At 36.9% G+C, this 22,069-nt stretch overlaps 1 protein-coding gene across 1 annotated transcript in view; it reads right to left on the bottom strand.

The window, feature by feature from the left end:
* LOC114609023 (lipopolysaccharide-responsive and beige-like anchor protein) overlaps positions 1 to 17,451 on the bottom strand; it is a gene marked incomplete at its 5' end in the record, with an annotated part of 68,275 nt that extends 50,824 nt beyond the window's left edge. The window contains one exon of the mRNA XM_028753227.1: positions 17,284 to 17,451. Coding sequence (XP_028609060.1) covers positions 17,284 to 17,451 — 168 coding nt within the window. The remainder of the gene's footprint in view (positions 1 to 17,283) is intronic.
* Between the last annotated feature and the right edge of the window lie 4,618 nt (positions 17,452 to 22,069).

The following is a 22,069-nucleotide window of genomic DNA, read 5'->3' as shown; positions in this document are numbered from 1 at the left end:
GAGAGAGAGAGAGAGAGAGAGAGAGAGAGAGAGAGAGAGAGAGAGAGCACATTGCTTCAGTTCTCTGAACTTATCATTTTTGTCTGACTTTGAACAAATAGATTAATCTGTTCCCCTTCTGGAAAACAGAGACACTCATAGTACCTCGTTCACAGAACTGTTTGGAAAATGAAGAGATGATGTGTATGGAACAGTCATCGTACTCAGCACATTTGTACTACAAAGCACTAAATCAAATAGAAGTGTTGTTACAAAGTTTGGGATTCAGCATGGCCCCTCAATACAGCTGAAAGAGGTATGGGAGAAACCTTTTGGGTCTTTGTGAGGGCCCATAATGGTGGCTAGAATTCTAGAAAACTGAAACATGGCTTGAATTTTGAAGTGTATTTTTGGGCTAAGAGTCCACAGACAGACTGATCTTTTCAGAAGTTTAGGGAGCAGTTGGAAGTGGAGTTGGGCACTTTAATCCTGAAGAAGAAGCTATGTGACAAAAAGGGATGAGTAGAGAATTACTTCCTAAAAAATCAATAAGAATAGAGACTGATGACTTTGAGCAATGAAGTAAGACAAAACTATCTCACTTTGTTACAGCTTACAGTTTCAGATAATAGCAAAGCAATAAACAGACGTAGGGGAAGAACTAGTCTGACAGGAGAAAGATAGGTAGTAATTTTTGTCAAACTCATGGAATCTCTAGTCTAATATGCAAAAGAAAGCCCAAGCCAAGCTCTGAGATGAGAGATGGGAGGTACTGACTTGGGTGTCATTCATCCAAAAAGTCACCTGTCTTGGTTTTGTTGTTTTGTGTGTGTGCTCTTCCTCTCCCTTCCCCACTCTCTGAAATCTTACATAAAACTCAATGTATAGAAAACTGTATTGGGGTGTGTGTGTGAGAGGCTCAGAGCTTTGGACCACAGACTGAAACCACTCACTGGTCAAGCATCAAGAACTCACAAGAAACATACACAAAGGAACCCAAGGCCAAGCCTTAAGCTTAACCTTAAGCTTTTGGGAAACAAAAAAGTAGAAAGGGTCTTTTCAAATGCAGCAATAACCTAGAAATGCTTTGTTATAACTGATCTTCAAGTTGTATAGTTGCATCCTGTGTCAGCCAACAAGTCTAACTCTGCCTATCATTTTAAAATGCACCTGCCATTTTCATTCATCTCTACCCCTGTAGTAGTTATTTGTGTTGGCCACAACTGTTTCTGCATTTTCTTCTGTAGCTTCATAGGTTTTACATTAGATCTGTCCTCCTTTTGATTCTGGATCCTTTACCAACTTCATTCCTATGTATAAACTAACGTATTACTTCAAATTTCCTTTTGTGCACTAACTCAAATGGAGTTAGTCTAGGTAATGAGCTAGACTGAGTCATTGAAAATACAGTATCCTTGTCTGTTAGAAATTTAAATTTTTAGCTTTAAGACTATATAAAAAATGGAAATACATTACAATATTCAAAATTCTAAGCAATAGCAGCAGTCCTTATGTTTTTCTGAGAAGTTGAGCAATCTCAACTTGCAAGACGTTCAGTTTCTAAGTGGTTACTTTGATGTGACTTCCTAACTGAAGTCCTGCTGTCCACATTCCTGATCACCAACTAAGAGCAGAGTCCAGGGAGACATGCAGACCACAGAATTAGATGGGTTTGGCTCAAATCTCAACATTCATGTATTAGCTGAGTGATGTAGGGAGTTTTTAAACCTTTGGCGTTTTAATTTCCTCACTGAAAACCTGTCCTAACAGTTCTAGGTTCTTATTGAGATGCTCTGAGGATTAAGTGACAGATACAAACATTTAGAATGGTAGTAGGTATAGTAAGCCATTCACAAGTGAGTGATGTTATTGCAGCAAATATATAAAGGATGGAACCTAATATCTTTTTGGGTTTAATAAAAAACTTCCCCCCAGTAAGAGAAATAGTAAGACAGTGGTCTTGCTCCTGCCAGCATCCTCTCACATTCTCTAATGTGCCCTGTGTCATTTGCCTTGAAATCCTTACATATTTTCTGTTATTGTTTTTTTTCTTTCTTTCCATTTCCTGACTCTGTGAGTTTCCTTCTATATTCTACAAGGTTATATACAGAAGGTGTACAGTAAATGTTTACTGACTGAATGGCCACAGACATCACCTTAATCCAGGAGAGATACAGCTAAGAGATACACTATAACGAGTGCAGTGCAGCCCAAAGCTTAGGTTATCATGTAATATTCTTGTTCACCAATTCCCAATTATTTCTGTAAATAGTTTGTTATTACTTTCTGTAATAAAACTCGAATCCACCAAGCATCATTCCAGATGTTGAAATATATAATAAAAAGATCATGAAAATACCTTGAGATATTCCAGTAAAGCCACATAATTTATAAACAGCATCTCAAATATTACCTGCAGACCTTATTAATGGATCTCCAAATGGATATGTGATGAAGCCATGTTTAACAAGCTGCTCATTCATATTGTGATTGTGCCAACTCTTGCATACTTGAATGATTTTATAGCTATATAGAAAGCAACTATATATACATATCTATACACTCAGAGACAAGAAAGGTAAGGGTGTTAACCTAGCAACAATGCATTTGGGTTTTGCTTAAGACTGTCTTAGAAGGGGATTCTCAGGGAGATTTCTCTTCCCTGGATGTAAATTGTTATTCATCGTATTTATGGTTGGGCCTGGCTTTGTGGGGGCATCTATTTTTTTCATTAATCTTTTTGGTAGCCGGTTAGCTGTGCCTTCTGGGGTATCGGACAGGCATATCAGTCCTTGGCCCCGTAAGGGAACTGGGTCTGGACCATTCCCTTTAATGGTAAGAGGGTCCTTCCCCATATCTGTGGCAAAGTTTTGTTGGTCTTGGTGGTGCCAGAGGCAGTCAGCAGCGGATTTGCCATGAGCTTTCAGCTTTAGAGAGATAAAAGTGAACAAGGCATGATGGAGAGTATTTCAGGGGGACTCCTTCTGAGGGGATATCGTTCCCCCTCTTTTGTTTTTAAAGCCAATTTTTCAGAGTTCTTATAAAATCAGGGCAGAAGCGCCAACAGTCGCTCCTTCCACACTCAGAGAGTCATGAAGACCCTATTTAAGGATATATAAATCTATATTAATAATCTTTTGTCAAAGGACTGTTATAGCACCGCTGACAACTAATCAGACTATATTATATATCGATTAGTAATAGCTTCTTCTACTTTTTGTGAGATTACCTTTCTTTTGTTGAGGAAAATTAGGGTTTATCTCTCTCTTGAGAATATTGAACAGAGACTTAAATTCTTTTATGGAGAGCTTAAAATAGGATCTTAGCCAATTAGCAACTCCTAGAAACTTTTGAAATTAATTTAAAATAAGTAAACTCTCTCCCTCTCTTTTTTTTTTTAGACCCTTTATCTGTGTGGGTTTTTTTATTGGAGATTATACAAATTTACCTTTCAATGTTATCTCCTCTCCCATTCTCCCCCAAAACCCCTTATCCCATACCCCCTCCTCCTAATTTTTGTGAGGGTGTGCTCCAAACATCTTCCCAGTCCCATCTCCCTGCTCTCAAATTCCCACACAGTAGGGGATCCAAACTTTCGGGGACCATGGCCCTCCACTTTCACTGAAGTCTAACAAGGTCACCCTCAATTCCCTATACAGGTGCATGAGTCCCTCCCTTTGTGCTCTCTGGTTGGCAGTTTAGACTTTGGGAGCTCTGGTTGAAACTTTTGATACTCCTTCTAGAAAGGACCAAAGCATTCACACTTTGGTCTTCCTTCTTCTATGTGAATTTTATGTGGTCTATACATAGTTTCTTAGAAATTGTGAGCTTTTGGGCTAATATCCACTTATCAGTGAGTGCATACCATGTATGTTCTTTTGAGATTGGGTCACCTCACTCAAGATGATATTTTCCAGCTCCATCCATTTGCCTAGGAATTTCGTGAACTCATTGTTTTTAATAGCTGAGTAGTACTCCATTATATAAATGTACCATATTTTCTGCATCCATTCTTCTGTTGAAGGGCATCTGGGTTCTTTCCAACTTCTGGCTATTATAAATAAGGCTGCTATGAACATGGTGGAGCATGTGTCCCTGTTGTATGTTGAAACGTCTTTTGGGTATATGCCCAGGAGTGGAATAGCTGGGTCCTCAGGTAATGGTATGTCCAATTTTCTGAGATACCACCAGACTGCCTTCCATAGTGGTTGTACCAGTTTACAAGCCCACCAACAGTGGAGGAGTGTTCCTCTTTCTCCACATCCTCGCCAACATGTGCTGTCACCTGTGTTTTTGATCTTAGCCATTCTGACTGGTGTGAGGTGGAATCTCAGTGTTGTTTTCATTTGCATTTCCCTGATGACTAGGGATGCTGAATACTTCAGACCAAGAATAGACCTTGTAAATAGGTAGCCTTGGCAGACAATACCAACTTAGATAAGGACAAGCGAGTCATAGGCAGAGTCATAGTGACTAGTCCTCTGAACCTTCATCCAGCCGATACTCGGTTCTGAAGATATCTGTATTCCCCCTGAACACCCACACTCCAGTGTCATTCCCTTCCCCACATCCTGCCTTTCTGTGTTTATAACCCTGTGTGAATTAATTATGATTTGAGAAAAAATTTAAAAAAATAAAGGTGTATCACCATAAAAAAAAAAAGACTGTCTTAGTCTCTGAATTAAGCTTTTTAGTTTAGATAAGAAAACAAGTTAGCTCAGCACAGCACTCAGTAACCAACAATAATGTAGACTTGTATTTGAGGTGGGGGTTAGGACAGAAATAAGTTGACCATTTGGGTGTCGTATGCTCCTTGTAAAGCACACAGCATGGACACTGTTTTATGCCCTATATTTTTTGCACCCCAAAGCACTATAAAATTAGGAAAGGGCAACAGAAACCAAATAATGTACTTAAAAAGACTTTCATCAATATATTTAATTTTTTTAACTTTACCAAACCTAGGCTCTGAAAAGTTGGTAGGGTTCTACTCTACTTTACTGTCAAGGAATGATTCACAGGACTCCATAATTAAGATTTATTGTTTTTCTCAGTCATAGAGTCACACTTGAACCATCAGATGTGGTCCATGGCACCCCATTACTTAAGCAAAGTTTCTCTTTCCCTCCCCATATTTGAATTCAAACCAGAGAAGTGGTTGTTGTTCTTACTCTGCATCTAAACAGGTAGCTGATGGGCCTCATACTCTCCAGATCCACTGCTGAAAAACTAGCTTTGATATCCCATGGATACAACCAAATGAAAATGGAGTCATTGTATATTTAACTTTGCATTTCATTCTTAAAGGGTGAAAATCTCAATAGCAACAACTACAAAGGCCAAAAAAGTGTTCATATAAAATGCCATGAAAATGAGATGAAAATCCCTAAGGAAGAAATTGTCTTCATAATATACATACACTTATTTGGATAACATTTCTAGTGGTTAAGAAACAAACAAACAGGAGAGTGTCAGTTAAAAGCATTTATAAACGAGACTGCCTCCCTTAATCAAAGGAAAGAAACACAGTTACTTTTTAGTAGTCAGTGGAGTAAGCTCACTAATTAAAAATGAAAGGCTGGGATGTAGCTCAATGGAATGCCTAGTGTGTGAGGATGTAAGTCTGAGCTCCAGAGCTGAGCAACAAAACATTTTAAAACAGTTAAAGCCTAACTCAAATGCAAATTCTAAGTGACTCAGAAATACTCTGCTAATGAAAAATAGAATTCAAACACCAGACAGTGTAATTGTAAAAATCAAAACAACCTTTCAGGGAGTAAGGGGAAATGTAATTTTTTTTTTTAACGTGAGGCTACAATAGAACATAGAATAGTTAATATGCAAGTAATACACATAAAAGAGGAAAACCATAAAAAAAGTAAAATTGAGCATAAATGATTCTGTTTTATTTTAAAAAGACAGCCTTTTTATAACTTTGCAAAATTAGACATAGAGAAAAATATGTAAAAATTTAGGAGTTGGATTTTTATGTTTATAAATAGAGTTATGGATTCTATTTTTGTGAATATTCATAAAAAGGGTCACATGGAGACAAAAATATTTAGATATAAAATTGTTTGCTATAGAACTCTTAGAACAGTAAAAAGTTAAAAACAAAAACAAAAACAAAACCTAAGTTAATGATGATAATGAAACACTATTTAGCCATTAAAATAAGTGAGTTTCTGGAAGCAGTGGTATATGCCTTTAATCCCAGCACTCATGAGGCAGAAACAGGAGAATCTCTGTGAGTTCAGCCTGGTCTACAAGGTGAACTCCAGGCCAACAGAGCTCCATAGTGAGACATTGTCTCAAAACAAGCAAATGAAAATAAACAACAAAGTGAGTTGAGCTGAATGTATCCTACGGGAGAACCAGTCTAAACTATACAGATAAAATACTCTAGCCATGCTGGCAGTAGTGGCACACACCTTTAACTCCAACACTCAGGAGGTAGAGGCAGGAAGATATTTTTGAGTTTAAGATAGCCTGGTCTGCATAGTGAGTTACAGGACAGCCAGAACTGTTACACAGAGAAATTCTGTCTCAACAATACCAAAAGGGTGGTGGTGGGAATCTAGCCACTTATAGTATACTTAAAGTGTGTATGACTTTATGTAAATAAAAAATATGTACTTATACACAGATATGTACTTATACATAGGTAACACACATTGTCACATGTGCTACACGTGAGGACACAGATACATATAGAACATCTTAATATTCAATTTAGAACATACATACTAAACTAGCAGCAGAAGATAGTAGGAGATAGTAGGATAAAAAGATTTGTAAGATAAAACATACTTCCTTCACTATTATATTTGATATTGTAAAAAAGGATAGATAATTTGTAAAGTAAACAACAAGGAAATATAAAACAAGTCTAAGAAATCTAAAGAAAGGTCTGCCAGAGTTTGAGATATTTTATGAAGTTTATTTTATCCACTAATGTAACACTTAAAAATATATTTTTACAATCTAAGAATTTCAGTTGATAAGGCAGTCAAAAACTCTTGAACACACAGACCTTGCAAACAAGGTTCATTTTGATATATAAAACTTGCTTCCTAACTTATTTCTGTTTGATTACAAGAAGGGTGTTCTTCTCATATTTTAGCATTGTTTAAGATCAACTAAATATTAACAGCTAGGAAGCATGACATTTTTAAACATAAACAATGTTTTTCTCCAAACAACACTAAAAATATATCAGATAGCTGGAGGTGTATATATACATGTCATAATGCTATAAAGTTCAAAACAGCATCATGCTAAAGAAAAGAAACTCTCCTAAAAATAAGTGCATGATGAGAAGACTGGATAGAGGCACATTTAAGGAGAGAAAGAAGTATTTTTACCAACAGTTCTGCTCAAATGGTGCTAATGGAGAAGACGCAAGAGCATGAAGAAGCTGTCATTTGTGGAAAGCTGCAGATTATCCTACTAATGCCTTAGAACTGAGCCCATACATTCCAGCCACATTCAGCTGAGGCCCAGCCCAGACGTGCTAGGCTCCAGTTCTTGTAGCTGTCCATCTACTACAGCATAATCCTAGCTGCCAATCTGAAAGAAACCAGCTAGTCAGGGCAGATACAACCAAGAGAAACAAATGTCATTCAGTAACGCTCAGCGGCCCAGCGCTCATGGATAATTTCAAACAGTATCTCGGACTAGAACGCTGATGTGCTCATTCAAAACACCTCCATCTCTGGCTACTGGAAGCCAGGAGATAAAGGCGCCTGCCTAAGAAAATAAGTGGAATATCTTCAAAGAAGTGGCCAAGGCCAAAAGCAAGCACAATGAACACACGGTAAGTTCTTAACAAATAACAGGGCATCTGAGTGGAGCTAGATTGCACTTAAAAGGTGAGTTATTTCTCAGAACCCAACAACTATGCATACATATACCATGTTAGGGGGATTTGCAGAGAATGAGTCAGATGTTCATTTGGTAGGAAAACCCCAGTCTATTTCCCCCAAATATCTGTGAGCACCCCTGTGTCAAACACAAAGTAGGATTGACAAGGAGTTTGACTGCATGCTGCCTAACTTAAAGCTTAAGAAACACACAGTACTATCAGGGACACAGAGGAAGGGCAACAAAATCATGTATAATGTAGTTTACTGAACATCTTAAAGATGTGTCTTTGAGTCAAGAGTTTCCCCAATACTGGGAATTTTATTGGCTTCTTTGCATTCTAAGCAAACGTCTGTATCTTACTAGAAATTAATCTATTATAGAAAGTTTGACATAGTGTCAAATAATTTTATGTAGATTTTTTCAAATCCTGTGCCATCGTTTTCTTTTTAATCTTTCTAAAAGCTTCCTTTAGTGAATAAAACTGAGTAACAGTGTTAAAGTGGAGATGGTCTGAAGGAAGTGGTTTCCTTTATGAGGAGAAGGACAGAAGCTCGGGGTTCCTGAAATGTTGATGAGGATTAAAAACACAACAAAGCATGAAAACACACATTTTCTGCTTTCTATTGTCTGCTTCATAATTCAGCTACTTCCTTAGCCCTCAGCTGAGTGGAGCACAAAGCTGAGCAGTAATGACAACTCTGATGCTCAGTTAGCCACTGGAGGGAAACTTTCGTCTATTATTATGGTCTTGATGTACAAGGAAGTCTGGCAAAATGTCAGTGTTTTTTAATGTAGGTTTTCAATTAAAACTTGACGAATCCTGGCCGTCCATTTGGCTACTTCTTTGAACAGTCTCTGCCCTGCACTGTGTCAAATACACCATCTGGGCAACACACTTCTGGCCAGTGATACCTCAGGACTGTTTCTGTGAGTTGTAGCTGCGTGAACCTAACCCAGGGCATCCATACTCCCAATTTACTGTATTGCTGCAACCACTGTAATCCTGTTGTCCTGGCCTTAAATCTCACTACAGTCACAACAAAGATTCCTGCCCCACCTGCTTAAGATGGGCTTACAGACCACTCCCACAACTTATTCAACAAATGTTAACAAAGCTATAAATACCAATTGTGTTTATGCTTTCTGAAAGATTCACTGCCAGTGTTCTGCAGCAGTGCTGAGCTGAGCAGAGGCTGACTCCCACCAGGAGAGTGATGGAATTCTAAGCCAAAAATGCTTTTCCTCGGATAAGATATCTGATTTGCTACTGCTGTCATGAAACCGGGGTCACGTAAACTTAAACACGGCTGCTGCTTCTTTAGGAAAACAGACCTTCTCAGAGTGATTATGAGTTGCTAAAACAGCCCTTGGAAGGATAAATCTGGAAGAGGCCAAAGCAACCGCTGACATTAAACATGACTTCAGGGAGTGTTCAGGCTTGACTTTCATGCTGTGAGACCCGTTGTAGATAATTCTTTAAACTGAGTAATATCTTGGCTTTCTCTCTTCTTCTGTATCTTTCTTAGTAGATAGAGCTGGGATTTATTTTCAAAAGGAAATCAATTTTGATTTCTGAGCACCTATCAAGTGACACTCTCTTTCCTTAAAAAGTAAAGAAGAAAATAGCACTTCCACAAGAAATGTAGTGAGTGCCACAGTAAACTGCAAGGTGAGAAAGAAGAAGTTTCTGCTCACACTAACTGGTCCTCTACCACAGCCCACAGTGGCCCAGGCCTCCACACAGGGCCAGAATCTGCCTATGTCTGTGTCTTACTCCTTTTTATCAAAGCTTACTGTCCAGTCCTGACATCAGACTGACTGGAAGGGGTTGTTTGAGAAGGAAAAAGAAGAAAAGATTTGTAATCAAATGAATCATCTCTAAAAGTGCACCCCTGCAGCGTGGATGGCGCTGGTTAGCAAAGCCCTAGGTCTAGGCAGAAGCTTTCCATTCCATATTCTTTACTGCTGGATTCTTTGTCATTTTAATCGTTAAAATGTATTGCTTTGAAACATATATTTCCAAATCTCTTCTTGTAAATTTGTATTCATGCACGCATTCTCATATTCATATTCTCTCTCTCTCTCTCTCTCTCTCTCTCTCTCTCTCTCTCCCCTTCCCCTATAGAATTTGAATCCAGGATTTATAATTCATAAAGCTTAGGCCAAAAGTGGTCTCACAAAATGATAGTCATGACAAAATGATAATTACTAGTAATATATCTAAGATAGTCTCTATAAAAATATAAAGTTGCTCTCTTTTTCCCTGCCAAATACTATAGGAGATACAAAAAATAAATTGCTTAAAATTACACTTTAAAAAATTCCTGTTTAGCAGTTTAAATAATGAAACAAAACAAAAAAATGAGATTGAAAGTGAGTCAATTGTATTTGAGTCAGGCAAAAGAAAATAGCATGTTGTCTCTGATGTTTACATGAAGATGGCTTTGTGGCGCACCACATCTTGACCACAGAGAATGGAGAGAAAGCAGCACAAAGCTGGAAGACACCCTACCATTGCTATAAACACACCCCATCTCGCACACTTCCCCAGTGAAGATTTCTAAGCAGGTTAATTGTTTCTTTCCTTCAAAAAAGGAAAGTCTTGCATCCTCATCCCCATCCCCCAACTGGAAAAGAAGGTTTAGAACATAGAAAAAGGCAAATGAAAGGCTCTGACCAAAGACAATGACTGTAAATATATTGAGGTCCATAATTTCAGAATTTTTTATATAGTTATATTTTTATTCCGTAAATTGATGTTTCCCTGTAATGTGGCAAAATATATTTCCATAGCAGGACATATAAATCTGCAGGACACTATTTTCAATGCTTATAGCCTCCCCCATATGGATTTACTGGTGCCAACCAGTGTGCCACTGCTGCACATTTAGGCACTACTTTGCAATTATGAGTAATTATATAATCCAACATTCTGATTAATGTCCTAAGCAAGTAATGCATGGATATTATAAAATTGGCATAGATTGCTATAAAATTCAAATTATTTTTCTTTATAAAATATATGAATTTGCCTATTTTCTCATATTCTCTCAATATTTGAGGTTCTCATTAATTTTTAATCTTCAATAATCCACTAGGCAAAAAAAAAAAAACAATCACTGTTTTTGGATACTAGTACAGAGTATTTTGCATATGTTTTCTCTTTTGTCATTTGTATATTATTTATTCTTACACCTTTTCATTATATACAGAAACTTCATTTCTCATGTGAGTAACATGCCAATTTCTGTGATTATTTGCTTTGATATTAGACTTCCAACTTTCTTCATTCCAAAATTATGAAGCTATTCACCTGTTACCTACTAAGTTCCAGTGTCACATTTTATAACCAGATACTCTTTATTTCAAATAAGTATATATAAAACATTTGGAAATTCTTTCATTAAGATATGAGGACAGGATCCATATTAACTTATGTTCTTAATAATCAGGTGTCTGACCTGATATGACACAGACCCCCCCCTTGGCTTATGACTTAAATCAACACTTGAATCACATCGTCTGTATGTACTGTGTCCATTTCTAGAAGTGGTTAATTCCACTAAATGTTAATTCCTTTACCAGACACACTGTTTTGAATACTATGGCTCAGGTTTTCTCGTCAGACAAACTTATTTATTTATAATTTAGTTCTAGCAAATCCTGTGTTAGAACAGGAGGGGAACAAAAAGGCCACAGGTAACTGGAGACAGTAACATGAATTGAGAACCAATAGCTTGAGAGGAGAAGAGGAGGAGAATAAAAAGAGAGCATGGAGACAGAAAAAACATATAGCAAGTATCAGAACCACTCGACGTTTTTATTGTGTGGTGCTGGTGATAGAAGCCAAGGCTCATACATGCCGGTCAAGTACTGCACCACCACGTTCATCCCATCCCTGAACACCAAAACAAAACACCAAAGCCAAATAAACAACAACACCCTTTGATTATGTAGGTTCTGGGGGTGAAGTCAAGTCATCTAGTTTGGTGACAAGCACCCTTACCCTCACTGGTCCTACATGGTTTTAAAACGGTTATTTCTTACCTGTTAAACTCCATCAGTGACCCATCTCCTAAGGTTACTAAGGGCTAGATACTGAGCTTTCCACATTGGGATCAAGTAAAAACCACTTACGTGTGAATTAACAAGTGAATTCTGGATAAGTAAGTGTATGGAATAAAGGCTTAACAGGAAAACAATGGCTACAAATACAATTATAAATACTTCAAAGTAGTGGGAAAAACATGTATATTAAGCCTTTCAACACAGGACAGTTATTTTGTAGAGTAAATATTTTAAAAACAAACACATTTTTTTAAAGTACCAATATTAATTTTGGGTCACATTTAAAGATCCTAGAGTCTCTCCTTTGGAAACCGTGATAAGACTGTGTTGGAAGGAAAAGAACTGACTGAAACAACCTAAATTTAGCAAAATTAATAATCATAAAATGACGTGCTTTCTTTATTTGCCTCTTGTCTATGAAAGAAGATATACATAAGAGGCCTGAAAATGAACTAGGTTAAAACTGAGATACAGAACAACTAGCGACAAGAGAGGGTTGTGGAACAGGGGTTGTGCAATTAGTTAGCTCAGGATAAGAACTCACACCTTAGCTGGGGTCAGGAGATAACTGAAAACAGATTAGCATATCTGACTGCAGAATACTCCTTTCTGGTGTGTGATGTATGTAAGTGGAAGCTTCTATATTGATAACACAGATGTTTTCTAAAAATTAAAAACAACGTAAAAGTTTAATGTGCTACAGGCTGTTTCACTGATTACTCTTCTTTTTCCCATGGTTATCACTTCTATCTTTTAGAGCTCTTTTTATAGAGAAATTATTTTTATGATCACTTACTATGTTATATATATTAACCATTCACTCTGGAACTCTTGGAAGCCAAGTAGAACTTCACCAAGCATCAGGCAGATCCATGCCTGTGGGTGACCATGTGCACAGGAAAAGGCTTGAAACTAAACTCAGTGTACAGCAGTGAACAAAGGGAAGTACAAGTACAGCTGCTGCAGGTAGTGATCTGGTATAAAAATGGATTTTGTATTCACAGAGACCTGGAACCCTCAAGGCAAGTCAAGTGAATATGTAAACACATGTTTGCGTTAGGGAAACACATAAGGGGAAAGCATTAGGAAAGTGAAAGCCCCTCATTAAAACACAATTTTGAAGATGGGTGTGGCCTGTGAGTCTATAAATTACAGAAGCTGTACAACTGGCAGGATCCATAGCAAGACTTGACTGAAGGTTAGCCTGGGCTCATAAGTATGTCTGGCCATGGGAATGGAAGCTAAACCCTGGGTGTCTGTTTTGCAGGAAACAGGTTTATGAACAGGCAGTGTATAAGCGTCTTCTCTAAAATCCTTCCCTACCACCCTATTTCTCCTCAGCCATCACTATTCTCTTCACAGCACACATCACAACTGAAATTACAGTATGTGTTGTTGAATTCGACTCTGTGAGTCCAACTGGATTTTCCCTTACTCAGCTGTTTATCTTCAGTATTATCAACAGGATAAGTATTTGCCAAAAGAACGAATGACAGAATTTCCCAGTTCTCCAGTCCTTTCTCGCCTTTATCTCCTCGAGTTAGCCTAGACCTACATTTCACCATCTCATCAACACCCCTTATCAGCTCCACCTATAATCCTTTTCATATAGTTCACCATAAATAATACATCTGAGTTCCCATCTTTATATATCTGTGCATATGCAGTTACACACACTCGCGCGCGCACACACACACACCTTTTTTGCTTATCCTTTTTCTCAATTTATTCTTCTGCCATTTAGAATACAGAAAAACACATGGGAAGGAAGTAAACATCCATCTCTACACCAGATAGTCCTATAAAGTTTGTCCCATCCCACATATAAGAACACATCAAACGAATCTAGGAGCAACCCTACCTTGCACATACACACTGACTACACAGGTCCTTGCACACTGCTAACACTATCCAACTCCAGCTAAGACAGTATCATTCCCTCCTTTCAGTGCTTATCTCTGTCTGTGCTCTGGAGTTTGTTTCTTTCTCCTTTCTCAGAGATATGCTATCCTTCTTTTGGATCTTTCCAATAAAACATGGTTGAACATCTACCCATATAAAAATGGGTAGCTGTCTCTTTAGAGAGATGGCTAATGGGTATGAAGATTTCTTTTGTAGTGACAAAAACTGTTTTTAAAGTAAAATGTGGTGATGCTTATATGTTAAGAATATACTAAGCTGTATACTGCCAACAAATAAATTGTATCACATATAAATTATATTTCAATAAAGCCAGTAAAAATTTTACCTTAGACCTAGGAGAAAGTTTTTTTAAATTAAATGTGTATATTTATAGTGCTCAGTAATTAAAGGATATATTCTTATTTCAAGAATATATTCTTATTTCAAGAATAGCATGCAGCTAGTGCACCAAAGCTCTTAGTTGTCACAGTAGCCTAACAAACATGGTGTGTACATTCAAGGGGATGTTATTCAGCCCTAGGAGGGAAGGAAATCTTACAGAAGCTACAAGATGGATGAAATGTAAAGATACTATGTAAAGTAGAATAAACCAGACACTAAGGGACAAATATTATATGTTCTTGCTCAGATGAGGCCCCTAGCACAATCAAATCTGTATAAAGATAATGCAGAATCATGCTTGTTAGGACCTGAAGAGAGGATAGTTATTGTTTATTTAATGCAAAGGAAGTTCTAGTTTGGGGAAAGTTTTCTGTACATGGACAGTAGTAATAGTTTGTACAATAATATGATTTTCCTTTTTTTTTCTGCACTGGAGATTGAGACCAGAGTCCAACACATGGTAACAGATGCTCTGCCCTGAGCTGCACCCCCAGCTCTATGTGAATCTTAACACCACTCAAGTGTACACTTAAAAGTGGCAACAATGGTAAAATTTTACATACAATTATTTACTATAAGACACTTCATCTAAAGTTATAATGTATTTGTTTTATTAAAATATAAGTCTGCAATGTAGCCTACACTTGTATTTCAATTATATTCCCAAGGTCTGCAAATATACATCTAATGTCTGATGTCATATGCCCAGCTTAAAAGATCTGACATGACAAGTCAGTTGTCTCACTCTCTAATCTTCTGTCCTGAAATTAGTCCAAAACCATGGTTACTACCAAAGATGCACATGGCATTCTTCTTGATGCTGCTGTCAACATGGCCCAGCTAGTCACATGCTCCTACGTGAACATTCAGTTCCTCAGATATACCAGCCACACTTCAAGGGGACATGAGGTCTAGGCCATGATATTGTAATGAGACAAGTATTTCCATTACTATGGGGAGTTGTGCTAGTATTCTTCTAGAATACACTATAAATTAAAAAAAATAAATATAGCAAATATAAAATTAGTAAGCTTCTTTGGAAATTATTGGTAGGGGTGGGGGGTGTCAATTTAAAATGAAAGCAGAAACCTAATCACACTGATTAAGATGAAGACAAAATGGCCAGGTGGCTAGCTGTGACAGACATGGTTTAAGAGCCATCATTGTGATATGAATTAAGGCATCAGATTTAATAACAAGACAGGCAAAGCTAGTGACATTTCAGACACACCAAGAGATGATTTTAAAGATAAGCATCTCGCTTTACATGTTTATAGTAACTGCATGAATTTTAAAATTCAAACTATACAGGTTATACACAGCAATGTAAATAATATGATATGATAAGTAAAACCAAAGGATATAAAAATCAATTCTAGAATTCTAGAGTATAAGTTAAGATATAAACTGATTATATAGGGAATTATTACAAGGGAATATGAGAAAGGAAAAACAGGCTGAATGCTGCAGAATCACTGGCACATAACAGGGCCAAGGAGTACATGGCAAATATTATTAAAAAAGAAAGGAGGGCTAGAGAGATGGCTCAGTGGTTAAGAGAACTAACTACTCTTCTGAGTTCAATTCTCAGCAACTACATGGTAGCTCACAACCATCTATCATGGGGTCTGATGATACCATCTTCTGTTATACGGGCATCCATACACATATACATAAACTATGTAAATAAATGAATCTTTTAAAAAAAGAAAAGAGAGTCTGTTTATTTACACATGTATAAGCACATACATATTATGTAGAAGTCAAAGAAAAGCTTGTGAGAATTGGTTTTCTGCTTCTACCATGTGGGTTCCAGGCTTAGAGTCAAGCACCCTTGCCCTTAGAACATACTGACTACCCTGATTTTTGCTGTGCTATTCTGAGAATGAAATTGCATTGCTGCTTTAACCTCAGTGTCATGTAGGGTCCTATGATGCTCTGAACCATAAAGTTGGCAGTTCCTCTAGATAAGGCGCTCTGGAGGAACGTTCACACACAGATGCAGAGCATATGCTTACCACGAGGAAGATCCTGGGCTCAATCTCTAGTGCCCAGTTCACTAAAGTAGGAGATTGAAAGCACTGGGAGTTAACTAACCCAGATGCCTGGCTCCAGTTTTTAAAATACAAAAACCAGAAACTAACTATGTACAACGTAGGGCAAAAAAAACCCCCAATATACAGTGCTTTTGTTTATGTAATAACATTTATCTAGTATATAAGTCAAGTGATCATATGCTTATTTATTTCACTATGTACTTATGGATGTTCAACATAACTAGATAACAGAATTAGACAGGAATGCATCAAGTCCTAGTGAAAACAGGATACCTTACACATCACAAGTAATGAACCCTTCAAAATAGACACCTGCCCTATGAATCAGTGTCTTGCCTTAAGTATCCATCTGTTTTAAAACCTTTTCGTTTTTGAGGTTGTATCTGTGCAACTGTATTGTTTTTCACACAAAGCTAATACATTTAGGGGGTTGGAACTAGATTGGAAACACACACACACACACACACACACACCAAACTAAAAAAGCAAAATTTTCTCCAGAAGTTTGGGTGAACACTGCATTTCCCAAGACCCTGTTTTTAGTGTTTTATCAGAAAATACTTGCCAAAAATAAAGCACATCACTATTTAATATTGAATAATGACAGCAAAGTTTCAGACTTCAACCCCACTATTAACTTCTGCATAAATGTGCAGGCACTAATGAATTAAAAATATGTTTTAGTGCATTTTGACTTATGCTCACAATCATATAGTGAGTAAATGACTATTTTCTTAATATTTCAAACTAGGTGAATAGCTTCTAAATCCATAACTATTAAAAATATGAGTGTGAATCTTTGAAAGGTCGAACTGTAAAAACTCTCATTTAACATTAAGTCATACTAACTTGGAAAAAGCTCCAGACTCAAGTGCGCACTAGGTGACTGAGTGACAACTTGTCCTGCTTCACTGTCTCTATCAGTTACTTGGAGGATAGAGAAATGAGATCAGCACTATGCAGCTGGCAGACTCCTAATACTGGGATTCTTCTGAGTAGAGGGACTTACCTCTCTCAATACAGGGTCAGTTATTGAGTTCAGGCTGACAGCTCCTTCATAGGTTAGGTAATAAAACACATTGAGGGCTCGCACTGCCTCCGGTCCTTGTTGCTTATAGCCAAAAATAAGATCAATCCATTGGTGAAGCTGGCAGGAAACAAATTCACTCTCCAGGGCCTGAAAAACAGTAGAGACCATATCATTATGCTGAATCCTATTTTTAAAACATAGATATTCAGAGCTACAGTAAGGCTTAACATTACACTTACTTTTAAAAAAACAAACAAAAACAGAAAACTCAGGTTTGGTGGCATGCATCTATAATCCTACTTGGGAAGCTGAGGCAGGGGGATCTTAAGTTCTAGGCCAGGCTGAGTAATACAATGAGACCTGGTCTAAGACCAACCAAAGGAACAAAACCAAAGCAATACAAGGAAGTTTGGCTCAGTCATTTGAGTAGTTACCTGAGCACAATCCCTAGTATCTATGTTAAAAGCCAGATGCAGTGACACATATCTGTAATATCAGAACTAGTAGCAGAGATAGCAGCATTCCAAGAGCTGGCTGGCCAGTCAGCCTTGCTGAATCTGCAAGCTCCAGATTCAGTGAGAGAGTCTGTTTCAAAAGCTAAGGTGAAGAGTGAACAGTAGACATCTGATATTAGTCTATAGCGCGTGCATGCATGTGTGTGTGTATGTGTGTGTGTGTGTGTGCACCCCCTCTCACACACACACACACACACACACACACACAGACACTGACCATAAGGAGGAAGGGAAAAAGGGGAAGAGGGAAAGAAAGTGGAAAGGGAAGAGGAAGGGTAAAGGAAGGGGAAGAAAATGACAGGACAGAACAGAAGAACACTGGCTCAAATGCAGTTGAGTGTAGAATATGTGCTTTGTACTTGTGAGGCCAAGAATTCAATTCCTAGTACTGTAAAAACCAAACAACAAACCCATGACATCCTGTTTTCTAGCTGAATCTGTCTCGCTGCATATTTAAGAAAAGTCCTGGCCCTCATTATGCTGAGCTGTAGTAATCTTGGCATTCTCCCACTACATGGTCAGGTATAGGGACTGGGGCTGGGCTTATCTTGGTCATACTTATAAATCAGTCTTGACAGGCACTCAATTCATGCTTCAAAGAAAGGAGGTCAGAGAGTGAAGGACTACTTTGGGAAAGCAAGTGCAAAAAAGTTAGGTATTTTCTATTCACTTAAGATATTAACTTTTTTGTCAAATTAAAGCATGTTGTATCCTGCAACTGCAACCAAATTATTTAGTTATTTTGATTGTGTTTATAGTATCAGATTAGATTTTGTGGGAACTTATAATTGCTGGATTTTTATTCTATGTGTCAGTATCAAACCAAACACTTTATGCCATTAACAGTGCTCAATAAATAATGAATGAATATGATCAAATGTGCACTTGACGTGCTGGGCACAAGATTCACTTCCTATTTATCATTTGCTCCCCCTTTACTGGTACTGTGTGCCAGAACAGTTGGTGCCAATAAATGTTTGCTGAACTGAGTAAATTAGGAATACCAAGGCCAGAGACTTGTTATCAAGCTATTCCTCTTTATACTGTATAATGCTACAAAATTATTCCAACATTAACTGTTTAGGTTTTCCAAGAGATAATGCTATTCAGACCAAAATTAGTTGAAGTTATCTCTGAGGCCTAACTGCTTTTAGCATCAAAGCTATACGATTGTGTGTGCTTTTCTGGCAGTGTATAGTTAGTATCCTAATAAGAGGCCTGTAAGTTTTAAGGTGGAGTTGGCTAGACCTTTTCTTCTCATTGGTGCTGGAGACTGAATCCAGGGCCCTGTGCATGCTCCATCACTGACATCTTTAATTCTTAGCCCCCAAAGGATTAAACTCTAATGCAAATATCCATTGAGGTATAAGCCATCTTGTCACAAATGACAGACACATTAGTTCATAAGTACGTATGTATAAAAATGTCTTATTAAAACTAGTGCCTATGAATAAGAAAGATGTTTATAGCTAAATACAGTGTTTTCTTTAAAAATATTCAACCTGGGCTTGCAATAGTATAAAATATTATTCTCTAAATAAATCCCTATGCACTAACTAGGCAATTCTCATATTCTAATGTATACCTGAAATGAAAAAGACCTAAAATTATCTGTCTAGCTCTCCCTGTAAAAGTTACTGTTTTAGATACCTAATATAAAACACTGTTTTGATGGTAAGAAAGCACAAAACTACTTCATATTATACTTCATATAATAAGAGGGTTTTAATAATCAGATAAATCCCTATTTTAATTACATGAATTTAAAATGAGTCTAAAAATTTAAACTAGCAGTACAAGTTGTGTTAACTTTGGCCTTGGGAGGAATGGGAGGGGCATGTTTAAAGTGACACATAAAAACAGCAATTGTCTTAATTTGTGTGCAGTGCACTCCACACAAAAGCCCTAAATATGTTCAAATTAGAGTGAGCTGCTTGATTGTCACTGCAGTCTCATGTCACATTAATGCATGACAAACATTAAACCATACACTTAAATGGCAATTTATATCATTTAAATGTTTACTGCCAGACTAGGTCATCACTCATTTAAATGTGACTTTCTGACAGCTAATTTCAGTTAATTTTCTCCAATTCACTTAATTAGAACTTTCAATCAGGGAAGGACTTCCATGTATCTTCAAGAGTGCATCCTTTTTGGTTGTTCAAAACTGTGAGCTAATAAGCTGATGAAAAGCCCTGCCATAGGATTAATGTATACGATCTGCAATTCTACAAGAGAGTATCACTACACAAAGCAAGCTCACAGCATGCATTCTGAGAAAGAACATACTTATTTATGTGAATAATACTCTCACAGTAGTTTAAATAAAAAACGTTTAGTTCATATATACCCACTATTGAAACAATAAAAAACCTGCATCTAAGCTAATTAAAAATTAATGATTTCAAAATTGTTTAATAAGATAAAACAGCCAGGAGTCTCTTGAGTGTCCATGGCACTGTGATTTGAGACTATAAAATTCAGAAGGCTCAGAAAATAAAGATGTACAAATGAGTTTCCTCAATATAATATTAAAGCTCTACAAACTAGGGCAATTTTGTTTTCTGTGCCATCAAACAAAGGGCTATGGGTTCCTAATGGTTGATTACTTCTTTACGCACATTTGAAATATGAAGTTGGTTTGATTTTAATGCTCTAAGCTTTATATCTTGATACTGCTTCAGAATTTTAAACAAAAAACACCAAAAGAAACAACACCGTCTGCTTTTGTGCTGCGGACACACTGCAGAGCCATCACATGCCAAGGTTCAGCCTCCCCTCACATTCCCACAAGTCAATCCTTAAGGGTCGACCAGGAATTCACAGAATTAATGGCAAAATTTACTCAAGGAGGTTATGAACACATTAATAAACACAAAAAATATTTTTAAAACAGAAACTATTACCTTTTTAAAAAGATAGGACCCAAATGAAATCTGATAGATCTGAGAGAGTTTCTAAGAAGTTTTGGAATCCTTCCAGTACAAAGTCAGCCCAGGACTTTAACCTCCTTTTGACAGAACTGAATGACAGTTGCCTGACCCAGACTGTGCACTGATAAACAAGTATACAAAATGCACACTTGAGGGAAGAGGGAGGATAAGCAGGAGGCCATTAAGGACAAAGAATAACTCAAAGTGGAATACTTCGAATTTATATATTATAACTTGTTTTGAGATTCAAAGACATAAAGGAGGAAATATCTACTAAAAATTCTTCAAAATCTCTTTTGTATACAGCTTTAAAAACTACCCTATTAATGTAGGTCCACATTTTCAGTGTGTGCGCGTGCGTGCGCGCACACATACACACACACACACACACACACACACACACACACACACACACACACACCATGCACACCATGTCAGTGGAATGCTAGGCATTTAGGGGTTTTCAAAGCCTTTAGGACAGACAGTCTTCATTAAGGCTGGAGTTAAATCAGGGGACAGCAACATTTGTTCCACGCTGCTCTCAACCCATCCAATCTACTGTAAGCATCCCCTAGCAGGCTAGACACATCGCTCACATCCAATGTGTGCTGAGTAAAATTTGTAAAAAAGAAAATCCACGAAAATGTCCAATAGAAACAGATATATTCAACTCATCGTGAGTTGTTATAAAGTAAAGCAGTGACTAATATCCAATTGTTAAGATCATGTAAGACTATGAAAAGACTACCACATGAACCAGACTGTCTGGGAGCTGATGTATGTTTTTTAGTGGTATCTATTAGGCAGAGACTAAAACATTTGGGAGATGCTAAAAAGTAAAGTACATAGATGACAAACAAACACGTATTAGTAACTTTCATTTGCTTAGTTCCTATACAAAATAATAGTAAATAAGTTTTAATATATCATAAAGATAGTAATACATTACTCATAAATGAATGTATCAGAAATAATTATGCAAATATGTGTCCAATAATAAATGTTAAATAAAGAAATCAACTCATTAAAAAATGAATTATTTATTGTTATAAAATGTTAAATAAAATTATTCTATTTTTATAGAGTGAAGCCAAATGATTTGCTAACATATAGAAATAGCTTGCTTTTCCAAAATATTAAGCTATTTGAAAATGATAATTTTTATGATATCTATCACTAATGCTTTAATGTACAGATGTTTTAGAAATACTATAACCACTCCCTATAAAATTGAGTTTTTATTAACATGAAGATTGGGCAAAATAAATAAAATCAATTTTATTTAACAAAATAAATCATACATATTTGTTTATG

Source organism: Grammomys surdaster, unplaced genomic scaffold (assembly GCF_004785775.1).
Source record: "Grammomys surdaster isolate TR1022 unplaced genomic scaffold, NIH_TR_1.0 125946, whole genome shotgun sequence".
In the NCBI taxonomy this organism is placed as follows: Eukaryota; Metazoa; Chordata; class Mammalia; order Rodentia; family Muridae; genus Grammomys; species Grammomys surdaster.
Note: the sequence above shows the minus strand (reverse complement) of the source record. Positions and strands in the feature narration are given on the sequence as shown.